This window comes from Palaemon carinicauda, chromosome 27, assembly GCF_036898095.1.
Source record: "Palaemon carinicauda isolate YSFRI2023 chromosome 27, ASM3689809v2, whole genome shotgun sequence".
NCBI classification, from domain to species: Eukaryota; Metazoa; Arthropoda; class Malacostraca; order Decapoda; family Palaemonidae; genus Palaemon; species Palaemon carinicauda.
In genome coordinates, this window is record NC_090751.1 from 54,375,068 (window position 1) to 54,392,546 (window position 17,479).

At 49.2% G+C, this 17,479-nt stretch overlaps 1 protein-coding gene across 1 annotated transcript in view; it reads left to right on the forward strand.

Annotated features, from left to right (window-relative positions):
• The window catches only part of yip2 (yippee interacting protein 2), a 109,180-nt gene continuing 91,701 nt past the window's right edge, over positions 1-17,479 (forward strand). The window contains exon 1 of the mRNA XM_068351089.1: positions 1-154. Within this exon, the coding sequence (XP_068207190.1) occupies positions 136-154 (19 nt within the window). The 5' untranslated portion in view covers positions 1-135. The remainder of the gene's footprint in view (positions 155-17,479) is intronic.

Sequence of the window (17,479 nt, forward strand, 5' to 3'; positions counted from 1 at the left end):
AAGCTATCCCAAGTCCGAAGTTCGCAAGATCAGGATAATTCAGGCCAAAGTACAGGCTAAGGCAAAGTTGACTTCGATCTCCAAGTTCCCCACTTTGTTTTTGTACAGTTGTAATTCCGTACTCCACTGCACACTATGGCAGCCCTAACAAGAGGTAAAAAAGAAGCTATTTAATGAATTTAAGTTTATGGCTGTAGCTTATAGTAGTTCTATTTGTCTTTTTGGTTAAATTAGGCTAATCTGTTTAGGCCGGTTGTTTGGCGAGACACCAAGTTTGTAATGTTGACCGAGGTTACTATTTCTGAAAACGATCTTTGATAAGGCAACCATTAAGCTGTTTACAATAGTTTTACAACGATTCTTCTCTATTACTGGCTAAGATAGTTTATGTTAGGAGAAAGTAGGCAGTGTACCATGGTAGCCTTCACCAATTCTTACTGAAGCAAACTTGCTGACTTGTAGCTTTATGGGTAAAATTATATTTACATAAGGCTCTGAATGGCTTTCCTGGTATCAGATGTGTCATATGGCCCACATTCGTTGAATTGATTGATAATTGTAGTTATAATCACCTTGAATCCCAGGTCTAAAGTATATTTGATTGAGCTATTGCTATTAAGAAGAGAAGATTTACCTACCCAATGAAAGGCCAGAGTCAAGCTAAACTATAGCAGTTCTGGCAATAATTTTATAGAAAAATATGGGACAACATTTCCAGGACAAAAAAACAAAAAATTATAGTAAATGATGTGCTTTCAACGAATTTGAGCTTTATTTCTAGTGCAAATAAGCCGTTCTACCGTTATAGACCAGCCAAGTCCCGGACACAGGCTGAAACCTGGGAATTTGGGTGTACGAAAACAGGGCAAAACATGATTATTTAACATTGTTGAAATTTGTAAAATGGTACAGAACCTAACGACTCTCCTAACCTAACTTAGTAGTTCCCAAGTCTCAATCCCTAGCCGGGAGGCAAGTCCCCCGGGCCCTCCTTTCCAGGTCACAAAACGAGATTATTTAACACCTGAGCTTTGTACAAGGGTACAGAACCTAACAAACCCTAACTTGGTAGTTCTTAGGTTACAACCTCTAGCCAGGGCAAGCACCCCGGACCCCTTTCACAAGTCACAAACTACAAGTAAATCACAAATAAATCCTCATCGTTTGATTGACACCTGTCTTATTTATTTATTTATTTATTTTTTTTTTTTTTTTTTTTGCAATCTTACAGAAGCGCTAAAGTAGGAAATGTGCAGTTCTTCAATAAAAGCCTTGTCAGAATTACACTTGAGACACTTTAACCTATGAGGGATAACACAATGAGCTTTTAAAAAGTGATTCACTACGCCAGGAGTACCGTAAAACTTAGCTATAGCATCGAAATAGCCACAAGAGCAACCATTACACTTTGTGACTTTGAGCTCCACAAGGCTCATCCTACACATAACATAACTACAAGGAACTGAAGTGTTATCGCAGGAAAGGGGGTGTGTCAAAGAAATGCTTACATCACACTCCAGCGTACATAGATGCCCAAATATGGTAAACTTTGTAGGCATGGTAGAAGAATGATGTTTGTGCGCAGGAAGTATAAACTCGTCATGGAGCAACAAGGAAGCGGACTTGTGCGCAAAAGTATAAACTTTTAATCGCGCAAGAAACTATGCATAAACATGCAACATGTAAAATGTAAACAAAAGAATGAAATAAATATTTCAGGGGAAGAGGATCCCCATATTTTGTTCAATTTTGAGGGGATTTATCATGCGTCCTAGAGAATATTGTATAGAGAAGAAAATGTTAGTTTTATTATTTATCGATTCGCCAGTAAATTTTCCCCACTCAAAACCCCTGGTTCCCACTGGGTGGCCTAAATTACCGTAGGATATATTAGGATATTTCTTATAAACTATTCATTTGTAAGGGAAATAAAGGTAATTTTGTAAGAAAACAGGGTTTTTCTGAATATACCCCAATTTTTTTTTTATTAAAGTTTCTCCCGTGTTTTTCTATAATAATACTGATATGGCCCAAATGATTTCTACAGGGAAGTATGTATATTAAATCTAATTAGTAAATATGATAAGTAAAATAGAGGTAAAAATCTAAGATAAATAGAAATTTAAAACTTTATGCTTATTAAGAACGTTGAAATCTTAAAAACAGAAATTCTTTGAATTCAATAAAGTGGCCGAAGTTTTAGGTGGAAGGTTTACATATTTGCAGTTGATTCAAGGATTTATAAAGAAAAGTCCAATCTCATTTTATTAAATACAAGAGAAATTCCTAATATAAGGCACTCCCACCTAACGTTACCCATGTGGTGTGTCATTACTATACCGGCTAACAATCTCCAAACCTCCAGTTACTACCTAATAGGGTTAATTAGTGGCTGGCTGGGGTGTGTTCATCATTCTGCAAACCATTTGTTCAAAGCTGACTGCATATCCTATGTAAACTGCTGGAAAAGGTTTGGTTAGAAAGGTCTGCTAAGCCTAAGAGTTTCCATAGACCAATATTTTTGCTCCATATTCATACATTGCAGATAGTTTGTAGAACAGCAGGGATACCTGCCAACTATTCCTAGTAGGGGTAAACTTGGGGATTACAGGTGGCTGTTAGCCACCAATAAGGAAATGCTGCAATAGGTAAGGTTAGGCATGGTAGCGGTATTTTGGGTTAGGTCATAATTCTTTGTTGTTCCATAACCGAAATACAAACCATGCTATTTACATAGGGTATTACTTTTGGCGTAGCTGAAAAGGCGAGCCATTAGATTTTTAACAAGGGTTAACTAGCCCCGCGCTAGTTAGCGAGGGGGTAGGGGAGGGCTAGCTACCCCCCCCCCCACACACACCGGTGAACTGATTCAATTCGCTTTTGGCTCGGGCGGTGGGCAGACGTGTCAGCTCCCTCCCTCGCTTAGCAGCCATTAATGTTTTGTCTTTACTTAATTACTTTTCTTATACTTAATATATATGTAAACATTCGTTATGTTTATGTATATACCTGTATTTGAGTATAGAAATTAGCAAGTTTCCTTTTCAGTGTTGTGTTGTGTGTGTAGTGTACGACAATGTCTCCGCCCTAGTCCCAGGCCACCGCGGTTTCACTTCGTGGGGAACGGTCTTGGTCCTTCGGTCGTTCCTTCGGCTTCCGATTCGGCTGCGGTGAGGATCCGTCATCGCTGGACTCTCTCCATTCATCTGTTTTTTCTGCGGTTCCTCCTTCCCTGCGGGGAACTTGGACTCTCAGCGAAGGGAACGTGGGAGTGTAGATTGACTAGGGTCTCTCTCTCTCTACTCGAGGTTGTTCACCCTTTTACTACTAGTACGTACTATTTTGGTAGCTTCTTTCCCGTTGCGGGTTGAGTTACTATTCCGTTTATTTGTCTCAATTATTTTCAATGAATCTAATTGTACTTGAATATATAATAGCTGCAACTCTGCGGCTCGACAGACACATACATAAAAAACTCGCGAGCGATCGCTATGCAGGTTGCGGGTGTGCCCACCAGCGCCAACTGTCGGCCAGATACCACTCTCGGATGTAAACAAAACCTTCAATTTCTTCTCTGTCGACGTGTCGACAAGACGTACTTTTACTCGCAGTAGAACCTGGAGTTTTTCCCATCATATTTGGTGAAGTACTTTAATTTGGTTTGAGCTTTCGCAGTACAGGTGTTTTTCTTCAAATAAACCCTTGAACTCTTTTTTGAATCGGATTATTTGTTGATGTCTTAGATCGTTTTTTGGAATTTTCCCTTGACTAATTCAAAATGGCTGACCCTTCTCAAGTTCCCAAGTTTCGAAAGTGTAATGCTAGGGACTGTAATAGGCATCTTCCAAAGGCTTCTCTCGACCCTCACACTGTTTGTTCCAATTGTCGGGGTAAAACCTGTCAATTGGGAGATCGGTGTGAGGAATGCGTGGGCCTTTCGGAATTCGATTGGATCGAATTTGATAAATATACACGCAGACTAGAGAGAGATAGGGTAAGGAGAAGTTCTTCTAGGTCTGTAGATTTTTCCTCTCCACATGCCCCTGAACCTAATCCTTCCCCTGTAGTGGTTGTTCCTAACCCCCCTCCTAGCACTCAGGAACCGTCTATGCAAGACATGATGCGTGCTATTCATGCCTTGGGGGAGAGAGTTGAGGCTTTAGCAAGTGACCGGAATCAACTCATGGCGGACGTGAAGGAACTCAAGTGCCAAAGTGCCACGGCGGAAAGTGGGAAAGTGCCTAGTGTTACGCAAAGTGTTGTGAACAGTGTTGCGACCGAGGGTTCGTCTGTTCGTGCCTGTCGTCCACCTAGTCCGGGACCTCTTGCAAGCTCCCAAGCCCAGGGGAGAAGCAATGTCGTACGACTTATGGGTTCGAGAGGCCTTGATCAGCGAACAGACGTTCCCTCTTTGGTATCAGGCGTATCTCGTCAAGATCGCCCCTACCATAAGACGAGAGAGCCCATTTTTACCTCGTCGTCCGAAGGTGTTTCACGTAAGAAACCTTGGACCAAGGTCTCTAGACCTTTAAAACGCAAGTCGGTCCCTTCAGGACAAGTCCAACGTCCCGGATGTAGCCACTGGGACAGTTCGGACCCGTTGCCGTCATCTGATGACTGCTCGCCGCCTAAGAGAGGCAAAGTTGTGCCGTCTCATTCGCTAACCCCGTCTGTTACCGCAACTGCTTCCGTAGACCCTAAATGGGTGTTACTGCAAGACATGCAGTCTAAGCTTGCGTCCTTGATGGAGGACTACAACGCTGAGAAGGTTTCCGTTGAACCTACTGGCCATCAGCCTTCCAAGCGTTCTGTTGTGCGTCCTGTTGACGTGGATGTAGCTTTCTCGCATCAACAATTTGGGGTTGTACCTCCACCGATGCGATCCAGTGTGGATTTCCAGCCGCACGTTGACGTTAGGCAACGCACTGATGCGATTGGTGACGTTCAGGACGTTCACCAACCATCAGAGATGACTTGTTTTGACGCGGTGCGTCAACCTCCGCAACCCGGTATGGTGTTGACTGCACAACCCAGACGGTCTAAACAGTCTCGGGTGGACGCTGTGCGTCCTCGCGCACCTGTTGTTGTTGACAGTTCCCAGACTGTTCAGCAGTTTCAGGACGCTGCGTCCTGCTCCGTCACGTATGCACCAGTGCGACCGGACTCTGCGAGTCAAACGTTGCCTACACCTTTGCCGTTTTCTCATCAGTTATCAGATGAGGAACTGTCAGATGAGGACGTTGCTGAACCACAGCCTGAGGATCAGCCTTCAGAATTAGATGAGCCTAAAGCAGTTCAACCATCCTTGGACTTTAGAAAAGTCATGGTTGTTTTTAAAGAGTTGTTCCCTGATCACTTTATTTCTGTGGCTCCTCGTTCGCCGCCGTCCGAGTTTGTTTTAGGCGTTCCTGCTACCATGCCTGCCTTTACGAAACTCGTTCTCTCTCGCTCATCCAAGAGAGCTTTACGGCTGTTAGGCGATTGGTTAGAGACCAAGAGGAGTTTAGGGAAGACGGCATTTGCCTTCCCCCCATCTAAACTCTCGTCTAGATCGAGCGTCTGGTATGCCACGGGAGAAGTTCTCGGCTTGGGAGTTCCTGCCTCTGCCCAGGGCGACTTCTCAAGTCTTGTAGACTCTCCCCGTCGCCTTGCCATGAGACGCTCGAAGATTAGTTGGTCACCCTCGGACCTGGACCACCTTCTTAAAGGCATATTTAGGGCGTTTGAAGTCTTTAAACTTCCTGGACTGGTGTTTGGGAGCCCTGAGTAGGAAAATCTCATCTGCCGATAGGGATGTTTCCTTACTCATTATGTCCTGCATGGACAAGGCCGTCCGCGATGGGTCCAACGAGCTTGCCGCTTCATTCACGTCCGGAGTCCTTAAGAAACGAGAGTCTCTGTGCTCTTTTCTGTCAGCAGGAGTGACGCCATGCCAAAGATCTGAGCTACTCTTTGCGCCCTTGTCTAAGTGCTTGTTTCCTGAAGTCTTGGTTAAGGAAATTGCCTTGTCTTTAGTGCAGAAGGACACCCACGATTTAGTTGCGTCCTCGGCTCGCAAAGCTCCCCCTTTGCCTGCCTTGTCTGCTAGACCTAGGATAGACACTCCAGCGTCCAGGTTTATCCCGCCCTTTCGTGGCAGAGCCTCCAGCAGGGGAGGTGCCCGTGCCGAAGGGAAGAGAGGAAAGAGGAAAGGATCCAAGTCCTCTCGGGGCAGAGTCTGACTGCCCGCAACTTCAGACAGCAGTAGGTGCCAGACTCAAGAACTTCTGGCAAGCCTGGGAGAAGAGAGGCGCAGATCAACAATCTGTGAGGTTGCTCAGAGAGGGGTACAAAATCCCTTTTGTACGCAGACCTCCTCTAGCGACGTCCCCCATCGATCTCTCTCCCAGGTACCGAGAGGAAGCAAAGAGACAAGCCCTGAAACTGGAAGTGTCTCTTTTGCTAGAGAAGGGAGCGGTTGTCAAAGTCTCGGACCTTCAATCACCGGGGTTTTACAACCGTCTCTTCCTAGTATCAAAGAAGACAGGAGGTTGGAGACCGGTGCTAGACGTCAGTGCTCTGAATGTCTTTGTCACAAAGACGAAGTTTACCATGGAGACCACAAAGTCAGTCCTAGCAGCGGTCAGAAAGGGAGACTGGATGGTCTCTCTAGACCTAAGGGACGCTTACTTCCACATCCCCATTCACTCAGACTCCCAACCTTTTCTGAGATTCGTCTTCGACGATGTGGTGTACCAGTTTCGGGCCCTGTGCTTTGGCCTAAGCACAGCTCCTCTCGTGTTTACGAGGCTTATGAGGAATGTGGCAAAATTCCTCCATTTATCGGACATCCGAGCCTCCCTTTATTTGGACGACTGGCTTCTCAGAGCCTCTTCCAGTCATCGCTGTCTGAAGGATCTCAATTGGACTCTAGATCTGACCAAGGAATTGGGACTCCTAGTCAACTTGGAAAAGTCACAGCTGGTCCCATCCCAAACTATTCTGTATTTAGGGATGGAGATTCACAGTCAAGTTTTTCGGGCTTTTCCGTCGGCCCCCAGAATAGATCAAGCCCTGCTCGTCATCCAGAAGATGTTGAAGAAAGAACGCTGCTCAGTCAGGCTTTGGATGAGTCTGGTAGGAACGCTGTCATCTCTGGAGCAATTTGTCTCGCTAGGAAGGCTACACCTCCGACCTCTACAATTCCATCTGGCTTTTCACTGGAAAAAGGACAAGACGCTAGAGGCGGTCTCGATCCCGATTTCCGAAAAGATAAAGACTTGTCTGACTTGGTGGAAAGACAATATCAGTCTACGAGAGGGTCTTCCCCTAGCAGTTCAGAAACCCAACCACGTTCTCTTCTCGGACGCATCGGACTTGGGCTGGGGCGCGACGCTGGACGGTCGGGAATGCTCAGGTCGGTGGAACTCGAGTCAGAGGAGCATGCATATCAACAGCAAGGAGCTTTTGGCGGTTCATCTGGCCTTGATAAGCTTCGAGAATCTCCTTCGAGGCAAGGTGGTGGAGGTCAACTCGGACAACACCACGGCCTTGGCGTACATTTCCAAACAGGGAGGTACCCACTCATTGACTCTGTACGAGATCGCAAGGGACCTGCTCATCTGGTCAAAAGATCGAGGCATCTCCCTAGTAACGAGGTTCATCCAGGGCGACTTGAACGTCCTAGCAGATTGTCTCAGTCGGAAAGGTCAAGTAATTCCAACCGAATGGACCCTCCACAAGGATGTGTGCAAGAGACTTTGGGCGACTTGGGGTCAACCCACCATAGATCTCTTTGCAACCTCGCTGACCAAGAGGCTTCCAATCTATTGCTCTCCAGTCCCAGACCCAGCAGCAATACATATAGATGCCTTCCTCCTAGATTGGTCACACCTAGATCTTTACGCATTCCCACCATTCAAGATTGTCAACAAGGTACTGCAGAAATTCGCCTCTCACAAAGGGACAAGGTTGACGTTAGTTGCTCCCCTCTGGCCCGCGAGAGAATGGTTCACCGAGGTACTTGGATGGCTGGTAGACGTTCCCAGAAGTCTTCCTCTAAGAGTAGACCTTTTACGTCAGCCACACGTAAAGAAGGTACAGTACACCAAAGCCTCCACGCTCTTCGTCTGACTGCCTTCAGACTATCGAAAGACTCTCGAGAGCTAGAGGCTTTTCGAAGGAGGCAGCCAGTGCGATTGCTAGAGCGAGGAGAGCGTCTACCATTAGAGTTTACCAATCGAAGTGGGAAGTCTTCCGAGACTGGTGCAAGTCAGTTTCCGTATCCTCGTCCAGTACCTCTGTAGCCCAAATAGCTGATTTTCTCTTATACCTGAGAAAAGTTCGCTCCCTTTCAGCTCCTACGATCAAGGGCTACAGAAGCATGTTGGCTTCGGTCTTCCGGCATAGAGGCTTAGATCTTTCCAACAATAAAGATCTGCAAGACCTCCTTAAGTCTTTTGAGACCTCTAAGGAACGTCGTTTGGCTACACCTGGGTGGAATTTAGACGTGGTCCTAAGATTCCTCATGTCAGACAGGTTTGAGCCTTTACATTCAGCCTCCCTGAAAGATCTCACTCTTAAGACTCTTTTCCTGGTATGCTTGGCCTCGGCTAAAAGAGTCAGTGAGCTTCATGCCTTCAGCAAGAACATCGGGTTTTCGTCAGAAAAAGCTACTTGTTCTCTGCAGCTTGGTTTCCTAGCCATGAATGAGCTACCTTCTCGTCCTTGGCCTAAATCTTTCGATATTCCTAGCTTATCGGAGATCGTAGGCAATGAACTAGAAAGAGTATTATGCCCTGTTAGAGCTCTTAAGTTCTACTTAACTCGTACTAAACCTTTACGAGGCCAATCTGAAGCGTTATGGTGTTCGGTTAAGAAACCATCCTTACCTATGTCAAAGAATGCTTTGTCATATTTTATCAGATTGTTAATACGAGAAGCTCATTCACACTTGAGTGAGGAAGACCGATCTTTGCTTAAGGTTAAGACGCACGAGGTTAGAGCTGTAGCAACTTCCGTGGCCTTTAAGCAAAATAGATCTCTGCAAAGTATCATGGACGCAACCTATTGGAGAAGCAAGTCAGTGTTCGCGTCATTTTACTTGAAAGATGTCCAGACTCTTTACGAGAACTGCTACACACTGGGACCATTCGTAGCAGCGAGTGCAGTACAGTAGTGGGTGAGGGCTCAACCACTACAATTCCCTAATTCCATATCCTTTTAATCTGTCTCTTGAAATGTTTTTAATGTTGTTTTTATGGGTTGTTCGGAAGGCTAAGAAGCCTTTCGCATCCTGGTTGATTTGGCGGGTGGTCAAAGTCATTTCTTGAGAGCGCCCAGATTAGGGGTTTGATGAGGTCCTGTTGTATGGGTTGCAGCCCTTGATACTTCAGCTCCTGGGAGTCTGTCAGCATCCTAAGAGGATCGCTGGGCTCCGTAAGGAAGACAGACTTACAAGGCAGAGTAATCGTCTAAGTCGACTTCCTTACCAGGTACCTATTTATTTTGGTTTTGTTATATTGATAACTGTCAAAATGAAAAAACTCTTAGCTTATACGATGTAAACATATTTAACTCTTGTCTCTACCCACCTCCTTGGGTGTGAATCAGCTATTATATATTCACCGGCTAAGTTAAATATTTGAAAATGATGTTTTAATTATAAAATAAATTTTTGAATATACTTACCCGGTGAATATATAAATTAAACGACCCTCCCTTCCTCCCCAATAGAGACGCAGTGGGATGAGAAGAAATTGAAGGTTTTGTTTACATCCGAGAGTGGTATCTGGCCGACAGTTGGCGCTGGTGGGCACACCCGCAACCTGCATAGCGATCGCTCGCGAGTTTTTTATGTATGTGTCTGTCGAGCCGCAGAGTTGCAGCTATTATATATTCACCGGGTAAGTATATTCAAAAATTTATTTTATAATTAAGATATCATTTGTTCCGTAACCGAAATACAAACCACGCTATTTACAAAGGGTATTACTTTTAGCGTAGCTGAAATGGCGAGCCATTAGAATTTAACGAGGGTGTATTACCCCCGCGCTAGTTAGCGGGGGGGTAGGGGAGTGGTAGCTAGCTACCCCTCCTCCCCCTCACACACAGGTGAATACTCACTTTCACTTTTGGCTCGGACTGTGACAGACGTCTCTGTCTTGGTCCTCGCTTGGCAGCCATTGTCTGTTTTGTCTTTACTTAATCGCTTACTTTTCTTTTACTCAATATATATGTAAACATGTTTTCATGTTTGTATATATATTTGAGTATAGAAATAAGTAAGTTTCCTTTTCAGATGTGTGTGTGTAGTGTACGATATCTACGTGGAGGCCTCGGCAGTTAGGCCACCACGGCCTAATTTTATGGGTTGCGATCGAGTTTGACTTCGGTCTTTCTCTCTCTCTCTCTCTTGAGGTCGTTCACCCTTTTACTATGTTTTACTACGCCCTTGTAGCTTCCTTCCCGTGTGGGTGGGGTTGCTACGCCGTACATTTTGTCTCAATTAGTTTATGAATCTAATTGTAGTTGTTAATTTTTCAGCTTGTAGAACGATTCCTTTCGGGGTTTTCGTTTTTTTCTTTAGTGTTCATTCATTTTTAAATTACATAATTACATAGTTACATAATTATAATTGTTATAATTCTGTTTTGGTTACAGCTCTCCTTCCGCGAGTGTAAGTGGTTGTGAGGGCACGTGCCTATTGTGTAATTCTTGTTCCTTTTCCTCGGGATTCCTCTTCGGAGCCTTCCCGGGGGAATGAATGTGTACTAATATTATTTGTTTTATTTTTTACAGTTACCGATCTAGTTCGTTTCTGTAATATAGCAACGGTGTGAGCTGTCTGGTTGAGTCCTGGGGATTCGGCTGTTGCTGCCTCCCCCTTGTATTGTCGTCAGGGGCGTGTCTCCTTCTACTGGTAGTACTCCCGTGTCGACGGACAGCTCTCCAGTTCATTTTAGAACAGTCAGGAGGCTTGCCTCCTTGGGCGGATAACTTTCCTTCCGAGGGAAGTTTTTTCCTGTCCAGGCTTGAGCTTTTCCTCTTTTGGGGGGTTCTTCTCTTGCCTTTTTTTTTTCGTGCGACTATGCTCTTGGTGCTGAGCGGTCGCACCTGCAGTTTCGCTCAAGGGGCTGGGCAACTGCAGGAGCTCCTCTTCGGAGGATTGCCCCTTTTAGGTCACTGGCTGACCAGTCTCTTCCACGAAGTGTTTCTCTTTCGTTCGCGAGAGAGTACACTCATAGAGACTCCTCTTCGGAGGTTTCTTCTGTTGCTGTTGCTGTTGGCCTCCCTCGCCGTAAGGCCCTCCGTCCGCCTCGTCGTAAGGGCCTCTCATCTCCCTATAAGGGTGTTTGAGGCGCCTTTTTGAATCTCCGTTTGCAGCCTACAACTTCTTTTTCTCGATCTTCCGTCTTGGTGCAGATGGACAGCAGTCTAATCTCGTCTTCCGACGGGCAACGGTCTTCCCGACGGACAACGGTCTTCCCGACGGACAGCGGTCTTCCGACGGACATCAGTCTCCCGGCGGACAACGATCCCTTCGGGGCAAAGGGTTGCCCCCACGGGGGTTCTTCCCTTGCGTGTCAGGGTTTCCCTGCGCGCCCTTCTGTTCGTCAGCGCTCTCCTGTTCGTCAGCGCTTTCAGATGATCTTCCCTGCAGTTCCTGTTACGTGCCCTGTGCGCCCACGTTCGCCCTCGCGATCTAGAACTTAGGTTCAGGTCGGGGTCAAGGACTCTTCTTCTTTGCGCGGGCTTCCACGCGTAGCCTTCTGCTCGTCAGCGATCATCAGCTCGTCAGCGATCATCAGCTCGTCAGCGATCGTCAGCTCGTCAGCGATCATCAGCTCGCCAGCGATCTCCGGATCGCCCACGTGTGTTACAGCTGGCACGCCAACGTTCTCCAACACTTCTGAAGGAACATGGTTCGCCAGCTACTAGCTCAACTGCGGATGCTGATCGCCATCGCGCGACCCTCAACTGCGGATGCTGATCGCCATCGCGCGACCCTCAACTGCGGATGCTGATCGCCATCGCGCGACCCTCAACTGCGGATGCTGATCGCCATCGCGCGACCCTCAACTGCGGATGCTGATCGCCATCGCGCGACCCTCAACTGCGGATGCTGATCGCCATCGCGCGACCCTCAACTGCGGATGCTGATCGCCATCGCGCGACCCTCAACTGCGGATGCTGATCGCCATCGCGCGACCCTCAACTGCGGATGCTGATCGCCATCGCGCGACCCTCAACTGCGGATGCTGATCGCCATCGCGCGACCCTCAACTGCGGATGCTGATCGCCATCGCACAACCCTGAACGATTGCCCGCTTCGCATGCTGCTCCTCATCGCACAACCCTGAACGATCGCCCTCTTGCGGATGCTGATCACCATCGCACCCTTTCACGCGATCATTCACCTGCGCATACTGCTCGCCATCGCACAACCCTGAACGATTGCCCGCTTCGCATGCTGCTCCTCATCGCACAACCCTGAACGATCGCCCTCTTGCGGATGCTGATCACCATCGCACCCTTTCACGCGATCATTCACCTGCGCATGCTGCTCGCCATCGCACAACCCTGAACGATTGCCCGCTTCGCATGCTGCTCCTCATCGCACAACCCTGAACGATCGCCCTCTTGCGGATGCTGATCACCATCGCACCCTTTCACGCGATCATTCACCTGCGCATGCTGCTCGCCATCGCACAACCCTGAACGATTGCCCGCTTCGCATGCTGCTCCTCATCGCACAACCCTGAACGATCGCCCTCTTGCGGATGCTGATCACCATCGCACCCTATCACGCGATCATTCACCTACACATGCTGCTCGCCATCGCTTACCGCCAGCGATCTTCTTCACCTACGCGGCAGCACGATCCCTCGCCGTCACGCCCATTCGCCTGCGCGCCCGCGCGATCGCTCGCCTGCGCGCCCGCGCGATCGCTCGCCTGCGCGCCCGCGCGATCGCTCGCCTGCACGCCCTCGCGACCGCTCGCCTGCGCGCCCTCACGACCGCTCGCCTGCGCGCGCCCGCGCGACCACTCGCCTGTGCGCCCGCGCGACCATTCGCCTTTGCGCGACCGTTCGCCCTCGCGCGACCATAGTTCGCGGCGAATTCCACAGCCGGTGGTAGCAGCAGGGACGCGTGCTCCTAGGCGGCACTCGGGATCACCTCCATCCAAGCACAGGTTGGTAGTGCAGGACGAAGACAGGTCAGTACAGCATTCTTCCCACCTTCTTTTCAGGCAGGAACCGTCGTGTCCTCTCCAAAGGATCGCCCGATCCCTTTCACCTTAGCGAGGATTTCGGACTCTGTGTCCTTGGAGCAGCAGACATGGTTTGATCCGCTGGCACGGGCGTTAATGAGGTTTATGAAACCAGCACTCACCGGCCAGGGTAACAAACCAGCGGCTGTCTCTCCTACGCTGAAGAGAAAGAGAGGAGTGGACTTCGTGGTGACTTCCCCCAGGGCGAAGTTGGTTCCCAAGAGGTCGGTCTCGAGGGTCCCCTCTCCTGCACTAGTACTCTCTCCTTCTCCCGCCCTGGAAGGATTTTTGGCGGGGGGGCTTTCCGTTGAAGATTTCTCCATCGGACAAGGGGTGACTGCTTACCTCTTCCTCTGGGAGCTTACCAGGTTCTTTCCCTCCTCGGTTACGGCCCGAGGTTTGGTTCAAGGAAGCTACAGGAAGATCAAGGGTACTTTCCTCCTCTCGAGCTCAGGCACCTTGGCCTTTCGTCGTTAAGTATCTACTTGCGGACAAGCTCGATGTTGTACCATCTGGACGCACTGACTGAAGGCTTCCTTCGGGTGTCTCATCTGTGGAGGTCAACGACCTCAGACACCCTTCCATCCTTGAGAAGAGTTTTGTCTTTGCCCAAGGACAGAGACTTAAACATCTGCTGTGCGGAGTAAATCGACTTCCGGTTTCACTCCTCCAAGGCGCTTTCTTCCAGACTCTGCAGGGCTCCAGCTCCCTTTTCTTTCAACCACGTCGGCCTAAGTTATCGGCTACGACAACTGGGACAAGGTGTCCAATTGCAGTTTCCTCCTGTCAGGAACAGATGGCACGGGAGACTCCCCCGGGGGGGGCATAGTCCTAAAAGGAGTTCACGAACTCTAGGATTGCAGGTTTTTTCGCCGGGAGGATGCTTAAGGTTACTCATCCGAATGACAGCTTCCCGATGCCCATTCCCGCACAATCTCTGTGAGTAGCCAAGGATATCGCGCCTGCCGTCTCTGTCAGCGAATTCAGTGTCTCTGAACCTCTATGCCATAGCATCAGCAGAGTTGCCCGGTTGGGCAGAATGATCCATACCTTAGGCGAAGGTCTTCCTTAGGATCATCGACGGCTTCACCCCCGGCCCCCTCAGTCGATCCTTTCTTGTAAGGAAGGATCTGAGAGGGGACGTCCATAGTCGACCTCTCAGCCCTGATCAAGTTTGTCGAACAAACTTCGGCCAGCGTAGACCAGCAGAATCGATCAGACTGGTAACGAGGCGACAGGACTCCTTTAACCCTGGATCGGAAGGACGGGTACTTTCAGTTTCCATTCCATCCATCTTCCAGGGTGCTCGTCGAATTCAGCCTAAACTGCAAGTATTCCTGCTTATGATGCAGTGTGGCTATCCCGCCGTGGCATAGCAGGTTTGTTTCCCCAGAGAACTCTCCCTGCCTTCCTCTTGGCCGCTCAGGTGCAGACTTCCGCCTCCTCTGCTGTTTGGAGGGCTGGTCAACTCCGGTAGGCTCGGGTTTCGACCTTCTTCAGCGCCGGGAAAAGCTTCCGAATGCTGACCATGAGTGTGGGCTCATGGTATTTTGCTTGGAGCCTTCTCTTCCTCTGCCTCAACATCTGGAGTATCTGGCCATGATATTGAGTCAACCGCCTTACCACGTTGGAAACCCCGCTTCTCGTCCGTCCAGCGAGGTTAAGCAACGTCGGTACTTGGATGGGTGACCACCTGGGGACGCCAGATTCTGTTACCACATCCTCCGAGCCTTCCTTTCGGTTCACCGTGGCAAGACTGAGGAGAGTCGCAGTACCTGTTCTCAGTCAAGCAGAGTTTTCAGCCCTACCTTGGAACGTTTCCTAGTTCTTCTTTCCTCATTGACCCGTTTATAGTCCGAACGGTCGCCTCAGGATAAGTTCCATGTGGGGCGATCCAAGTTCCGGTGGCTTCAGGCAATGTTTAACCGGACTCCCTGGCCCTATGGGACCAGCGGAACTATTAAACCTGCAATGGGTGTTGACCTATGGAGCCTCTTGATGGTAGTGGATATTCTCGTCCTTTCCCCACATTCTTGATGCGGTTCTCGGACTCGTCAAAGGAAAGGGGGGGGGGGCATGTTCCGGTCCAGGCCTATGGTCAAGACCTGAAGGATACCTCTCCATCATTCAGGCAGGCTTAAGGGCCTTAGTCTGGCCCCTCTTCAGATCCTACCGCTCCTGCCAAGTCGCCCCGTTGCGTGTCGACTTCATGCTAACCAGCAGGGGACGCATTTTCACACCTTCACATCTTGCAGTAGAGATATCGGGATGATTGAGATTCTCTCAATTCCACCATCGGCTCTCTCATTCCAGGCAGGGGAATGTCTCTCTCAGACTATCCGAGCAGAGCCTCATAGAGAGAGTGTACCTAGGGGTCTTTGACCTTGGGTAACCAGCAAGTGCTGGTCTGGGGGACCTGATCGCGACAGCTTGGAACCTCAAGCTTCCGCTAGTTTTCCCCCCAGTCTCAGACCCCGAGACTCTGGCAAGATGCATTCCGGTGATGGTGGGACAACTTCGACGCCTGCGTCTTCCCTCCTTTTTGTCTGCGGACAATGGGTCTCAACAAAACCAGGTTGTCTGTCAACCTTTCAATGGGAGAGCTCCACTGGGACTATGTGCAGAACGGTTTCTGGACCCTCTGCTTCCCCTGACGGAACTCCCGGGAGAGCTTCTCCCACGGCGCAGACTACTCAAGCAACCACACTGCGACATCTCTCCCGAACCGGGGCGTCGCTTCGGCTTCATGCCTGGAGACACTACGCTTCCTCCTCTAGAAGAGACAACCCGCTACAGTCGCGGTACGGAGGTCGCGTCATCTGCGATAGTCATCCACAGGGGTCTCCCAGGCAAAGTGAAGAGTCTAAGGTGGTTGGTGCCGTGGGAGATATACTTCTTCCCGTGAGGCCTCTTCTCCAGCAATAACGGTCTTATTGCCTTTCGGCGGGAGGAAACTCCTTTCCGCTCTTGGCAATGAAGCCTGTCGCTCAGCCTTTCCCTGACCTTCAGGCTTAAAGGAATAACTTTTTCCTGCCCGCTGGATCTATCCTCGCTCATGCGAAGCTACGATCGTCCCTGCCCTAGTCGGAGGAAGACCTCCAACTTGGAGCATGGCTCGGACTTTTAGTCCTTTAAGAGATCTTCTCAAGACCCTTTTACGACAGGCCTCGGATTGTATTCCGCCCTGGGTCTTCTGCTCACTCTGGCCACGGCCAGTGTGTGAGCAATCTTCTTGGTCTCTTACTACTCCCCCCCTTTCTAAGGAAGAGGGGAAGGCAACATTCAGGCTCGCTCCTGAGTTGTTGGCTAGACTCAGAATCTGAGGGTCCCGACCCTTCGGTCCGATTCATTCAAGATTTTGAGTCTCCATTCTGTGTCTGATGTCCCAAGACCTTCTCTTTCTTGCCAGTACAGGAATCGAGAGGTTAGCGCTGGGAACAGCTGCAGTTTGGCCTCAGTTGCAGCCGATTTGGGAACACAAGGAGGACATGGGGGGAGAGTCACCAGTATACCTCTTCAGCCCGGACTCAAGGACATTCATCTCGACCTGTCTTCAGACCCTCCCCCGTCACGTCGCCCTACAGCACGATGTTGGATACATCGCAACGTCCCTCGCCTTCGAGTAATACTACTCTGTGACGCAGGTGCTACAAGCTGGAGTCTGGAAGCGTCTGATGACCTTCGCAGCCCGCTTCCTGCAGGGCGTGACCCACAGGAGTCTCGATACGTTTTCTATCGCTCTGTGGTGGCTACACAACAGCTGGTCTAACCTCAGGCTCCTTTTTGGACAGGTAGCAGAAGGTTGAGGGCATTGTTATCAGGTTTTAGTCTGCATGAACGAAAGAAGTATGTCTGGCCCTTACTTCTTTCTTCATCATCCCCTCTACGGGGAGAAGCAGCATCCTGGTCTCTGCATAGCTGACCTCGAACCTCTGCAGGTAAACCATGCTTCCTTGTGTTCCGAGTATTGAGTCAATACTGTCGCGTCCCCCATACCCTGACGAGGTGGTATTGGGAACGTCTTAACCCAGAGTTCCTTCTGGAACTCCAGGTCAACTGCCTAAGAACGGTCACACTTCTTCCTTCACACACAAGCTACGTAGGCCACATGGTTCCTTGCGGTGCAAGGGAACTTGTGAGGTGCAGGGGACTCCTGTTTCTCGAGTGCGACCTCACTCGGATTCTGAGTCCCCGGGTAAAGCCAAAGCCAGTATGGCTGGGGACTTT